The sequence below is a fragment of the Eimeria necatrix genome, genomic scaffold, assembly GCF_000499385.1.
Source record: "Eimeria necatrix Houghton genomic scaffold, Enh_scaff14, whole genome shotgun sequence".
NCBI classification, from domain to species: domain Eukaryota; phylum Apicomplexa; class Conoidasida; order Eucoccidiorida; family Eimeriidae; genus Eimeria; species Eimeria necatrix.
In genome coordinates, this window is record NW_013652137.1 from 218,255 (window position 1) to 223,631 (window position 5,377).

A 5,377-nucleotide genomic window follows, 5' to 3' on the forward strand; every position below is an offset into this window, starting at 1 on the left:
CTATGGTGCTGCTGCTCCTGCTAGCAGCTCAATTGAAGGATCGAAATAAGGCACCGACCTCGCCTGCAGCAGCACTGTGCCGCTCAAAGCAAAAACCTGAACTGCAACGTAACAACGAACATAATAGGCAGTCCCTAGAGATTAAAGAGGCCTTTGCAATTGTACATCCCTACAATGTTGCAGGAGACCCACCACCAAACAGAGGATAAGCGGCGGCAGCAGCGGCTGCAGTAGCAGCTACTGCTGCTGCTGCAGGCCGCGCTACCCCGACTGCTCTTCCTGCTGCTGCAGCAGAGGCAAGGATGCGTGCACAAGATACCACATGCATCTCCGCAGCCCTCACATGACGTCCACCACGCTTGACTTTGCTGCTGCTGTTGTTCCAGCAGCTGTTTCTGTTGGCGCTGCAATGCGCCGCCTGTCATTGCTCTTGGCAGCCCCAGCTTCCGGAGGGCCGTGTTAAGCACCTAGAGCAACGCAGGGAGGGTAGCAGAAGTCAGCATCAGCAGCAGCAGCAGCAAAAGCGCAGCAGCAAAAACATAAACCGGGCAGTAATCAGTTTCCGGGACAATTTAAATAATTCTTAGATCGCAGTAGAGGACCTGAAACAAATGAACAAATGACGCAGCTAACCTGAACGCGTTCGTGCTTGGAAGTCACTCCCACGAGGCGGGAACCGCTGCCATCTGCAACTGCAGTAGCAGCCCAAACAGCAGCAGCAAAAGTAATATGAAATCGAGCACGCCACGCAGTGGCAGCAGCATTGGCTGCGTCACTGCTGCAGCAGTGGCTGCGTCGCTGCAGTGGGAGTGGCTATGTTGCTGAAGCAAAAGACGCTATGTCACTGCAGCAGCAGTGGCTGCGTCACTGCAGTGGTAGTGGCTGCGCCAGACAGACCTAAGGCCTGGTATTTTTCTTTAAGAGGTATTTTCCTGCCTGTCCTCAAGTCGAAGAGCTGGGCGTGGACATCGCTGCAGCAGCAACAGCAGCAGCAGCAAGATGGCGCCTCTGTTGTGCGGCTTTGTACGTCTAGTATATTTCGTGCTGCTTTTGGCTATTGTGCCTTCCCGTTTTCTGAGGGAACTCTGCCCCTTTTCTTTTTTCCCTTAGCCTCCAGCTATTGTTTTATTAGCATTTCCTAGCTGCCTGCGACCTGTGTGTAGCTGCTTCCCCTGTGGTTGCGTGCTGCTGTCTAATGCTGCTGCTCGTGGGCGCTCTGTGCGCAGCTTCTCTGTCGCTGCTGCTGCTGCTGCGCTGCTGCAGGGCTCCGCCGCCAGCAGGCAGCAGGCCAGTGGAGGCCGCAGAGCAAGTGCAGCAAAAACAAAGGCCCACTGCCGACAAAAAGGTGAGATGCATTTAGGAAAAGGCAGCAGCAAACAGTACAAGCAGAGCCCAAATGCGAAGATGCAGCAGCAAGCAAAGCAGCACAGACAGTGACACTGGCTTGCCTGTTGCACAACAGCAGACCTGACGAGAGGCAAATCTGCAGCCGCCGCCACGCCCACTTTGCTGCTGCTCTCGGCGCTGCTTCCCGCAGCCACAGCAGCACAAAGACCCAAGGAGGGCCCCCATGACCTCCCCGCACGTGGGTTACTTGCCAGGAAGGCGGGGGCCTTCCGGCCCCAACAGCAGCAGCAGCCGCAGCAGCTTCAGCAACTCGTTGCTGCTCAGAATGTAAAGGTAGAGAGCCAGCTGGGGAAAGCACCCCAAACAGCAGACTGCCCAGGGACAGACCAGCAGCTATCAGCAACGCCGATTTGTTTATTTTTTGCGGCTCACTGCCACCAGTTGGGAGCTGCTGCTCCCTGCTGGAAATGACCGGCTGCTGCTGCTGGCGCTGCTGCTGCTTTTGCTGCTGCTGCTGCTCTGAACGCAAGCCAAGAAGGTCCCTGCAGGTCTCCAAAGACACGTGGCGACATTCGAGGCAGGAAATCCCGGCATGCCATTTCCTGAGTGCCACAACAGCAGCGCCAGCAGAAGCAGAGGCAGCAGTAGCAGACGAAGCAACAGCAGACGCAGCAGCAGCAGACGCCAATGTGGAACTCTTCAAAAAAGCCATGCAAAACCTCCTGCAGCTGGCGCCGTAGCAGCCACGGAACACAAATCCCAGCAGCAGCGGCGACAGCACGCGAAGCAGCAACGTTAACAGCAGCAGCAAGTGCCGCAGCTGCTGCAGCAGCCTCTGGTGTATGGACAGCTCACCCCTCGGTGCAGCGGGCTACAGCTGCCAGCTTCCCCAGCCGCAGCAAACGCTTGTGCTTCTGCTGCCACTGGAGTCTTTGCTGCTGCAGCGGGAGCGCGGCCTGCCCCCAGGCTCTCTTCAGCAGACAGAAGCAGTGGATGGTAAGGGAGTCTTCAAGCCCGAAGCAAACCCAGGGGCCCTGCAGTAGCAGCAGCAGCAGCAGCAGCAAATAGTAGGCAGCACAGAGTCGGCGCCCCGAAGCAGCAGCATTAATTCGCGCTGCAGCAGCCATGGCAGGCCAGTGAGCTACCGCAAGGGAACCGGTGGCTGCTGCTGCTGCTGCTGCTGCTGCTGCTGCCCTGGCTCAAGCCTAACTAGATGCAACTGGTCCACTACCTCCAGCCTAAACTGCAGCAAAATGCCAAAACTGCAGCAAAATGAAACTTACAGAGAGACAGCCAGCTGTGACTCCAACTTCCCCAGTGGCTATTCTTCGAGGGGGCCCCACGCGGAGGACAGGACCCTGCAGCAGTTCCTGGGGGCCCCCCTCTGCTGCGCCTGGCTGCTCACGCCCGGTGCAGCAGCAGCAGCTGCTGCAGCGGCTGCTCCTGGTGGCCCTGTTATCGCTGCTGCTGCTGCTGCTGCTGCTGCTGCGTCTGTTGCGTCTGCTGGGAGCGTCTACGCACCACAAACGGCCCTGCGGAACACGCAGTTCCGGGTCATCCCCACGGACGTCTTCATCACTTTCGTCACTGCTGCTGCTGCTGCTCCTGTTGCTGCCGCTGCTCTCCCGGCTGCTGCTGCTGCCTCTGCGGCTTTCTACTTGAACGCTTCCGCGCCCAGCCGCTTCAGGGGGTGAGACTACAGCGCTGCTGCTGTCGTGTTCGCTGTCATCACTCCCGCTGCTGCTGCTGCTGCTGCGTCTGCTGTTGCTGCTGCTGCTGTGCGGGCTCTGCTCTTCACTAAACGGCCACGTCTCATAAGTCCCTAGAAAAAACCTGGGAAGTGCAACAATATATTCTGGTGAAGAAAGAAGTATGTAGCCGTTTTCTGCTGCTGGCAGGGACAGGCCTGTCCCTGCTCGCCACTGGAGCTGCTGCTGCTGCTGCTGTTCCTGCCGCTGCCGCTTCTGCTGCGGCTGCTGCTGCTGATCATCCTGCTGCTCATGGTGTTGCTGCTGCTGCTGTCGCTGCTGCTGCTGCTGCTGTGCCATTCTACGGCGGGCAACCCGAACTGCCGTCGGAAGCACATCAAGAGTCTCCGGGGCCATCAGCTTCAGCGACCGCCCCTGGCCAACCAGCAGCAGCTCTTTGAGAACCCATTTGCTGCAACTGCTGCTGCAGCACACGCAGCAGCAGCAGCTGCTGCTGCCTGTGCTGCTGTTGTGCTGCTGGCTATGAACTGGCAAAGTCGCAGTGGCGAGGCTGTGTAGCTGCGGGCAATGGCGGCGAAAGAGGCGCAGAGGCCTAGCAGGACTCCAGCTGAAGAGCTGGTGCAGCAGCAGCTGCAGCAGTAGCAGCAATGAAAACAGACAAAGAGGCACGCAGGCAGCACAAAGGAAAACCAAGAAGATGAGGACACGCATACACATCTTGTAAGAGCAACAAAGTCAATTGCTGCTGCTGCTGCTGCTGCTGCTGCTGCCGCTGTGGCCACAGCGGCAAGTGTAGCTGCACTGGGAGCGTCACCACTCCGGCATGGCTGCAGCTGCTGCAGCTGCTGTAGCAGATTCTGGTAGTGAAACTGCGTCTGCGTCTGCTGCTGTTGCTGCTGTTGCTGCTGTTGCTGCTGGTGCTGTTGCTGCTGCTGCTGCAAAGTGCTGCTGCAGGGGCTCACTTGGGGTGCCTCCGCAGGCGCCCAGTAAGGGAAGGCGATGCAGCCCGACTGTACGGACAGCTGCGGAGGGGCTCGCAGCCACAGCGCCTGCTCGTAGTTGTGTTCAGACACAGCGAGCGCTGGCAGCAGCGGCAGTTCTTGCTGCTGCTGCTGCTGCTGCTGCTGCTGCTGCTGCTGCTGTTGCTGGCGGTGCCCGTGCTGCTGCGGAGGGAGCAACATGTAGTCGTCATGTTGACGCAGCACGGCTACCAGCGGTAAGACACCGCCGCCTCCGCCGCGGCTGCTGCTGCTGCTGCTGCTGCTGGTCATGTTCAAAGAAGGCTGCGGTGTGGAATGGAAGACCCTTGGCTGCTGCTGCTGAAAAGCCGCAGCAGCCACGCCACCAGCAGCAGCACTTGCTGCTGAATCTGCGGCGCCGACGAAGGGAACGGCAGAGCCTGCTCCCCGTGCGGCAGCAGCTGGCCTGCTTAGTGGGGCGGCAGCAGCAGCAGCAGCTGCAGCAGGAACAGCACGCGTTGGCGCTAAGGAGGGCTGGTATACCGAAACTCCTCCTTCTGTTTGTCTCAAAACGAAACACCAGCTTCCTAAAGAAACAGACACAAAACTGGTGGCACGCAGTTGCCAGCAACCGCAGCAGCCGCAGCAGCAACAGGGCCAATCGCAGCAGCAGCAGCAGCAGCAGCAGCAATATAATGGCACTCACCACCCCGTGAGATGAGGAGGCAGTCAGTGGCAAAGTTCCAGCCCCAATGGAGGGCGCCTACGAAGTCCAGAGTCAGCGAGGCCTCAGCTGCAGCTGCAGCTGCAGCTGCAGCTGCTGTTGCTTCAACTGAACCTGCTGTAGGAGCAGCAGCAGCAGCTGCTCCTGCTGCTGGAGCCCCTGCTGCTGGATCCGCTGCTGCTGCCTCTTCTAGGTAAGGCCCGAGAGAGCTCGGCTGTTGGCCGTCTGCTAAGGACGGCGAAGCTGCGTTCTTTGGTGACCTTGCTGCTGCTGCTGCTGCTGCTGCTGCTGCTGCTGCTGCTGCTGCTGCTGCTGTAGGCGCGACGAGGCTCCGTGGGGGCCTGGTTCGAAGCCACCAGCAGCGCCTCAGGCGCATAAAGAAAGACGCGTGCTGCTGCAGCGAAAGCTGAGGGGCCTTTTGGGCTAGTTGGGGGCCCCTGCAGCAGCAGCAGCAGCAGCAGCAGCAAAAAGGTGGTGGCCCCTCACAAGCGGGCCCCACTTGCTTGGGGCCTCTAGCTGCGCTGCTAGCTGCTGCTGGTGGCGGGGGACTCTCGAGTCTTAGCAGCTTCCTTTTGTCCCCTGTGTCTTCTCGCTGGTCTGCTGCTGCTGCTGCTGCTGCTGCTCTTGTGGCGGCGGCG

General features: G+C 59.5%; 1 protein-coding gene across 1 annotated transcript; it reads right to left on the reverse strand.

Moving 5' to 3' along the window:
• On the reverse strand, positions 1 to 5,115 carry ENH_00015810 (hypothetical protein, conserved; the record flags this gene model as incomplete). Its single annotated transcript, XM_013579032.1, has 10 exons — positions 1 to 101; positions 344 to 467; positions 634 to 692; positions 898 to 971; positions 1,468 to 1,527; positions 1,780 to 1,866; positions 2,203 to 2,381; positions 2,631 to 3,470; positions 3,770 to 4,602; positions 4,722 to 5,115. The coding sequence occupies 10 exons, from the start codon at positions 5,113 to 5,115 to the stop codon at positions 1 to 3; spliced, it is 2,751 nt and encodes a 916-aa protein (XP_013434486.1).
• Between the last annotated feature and the right edge of the window lie 262 nt (positions 5,116 to 5,377).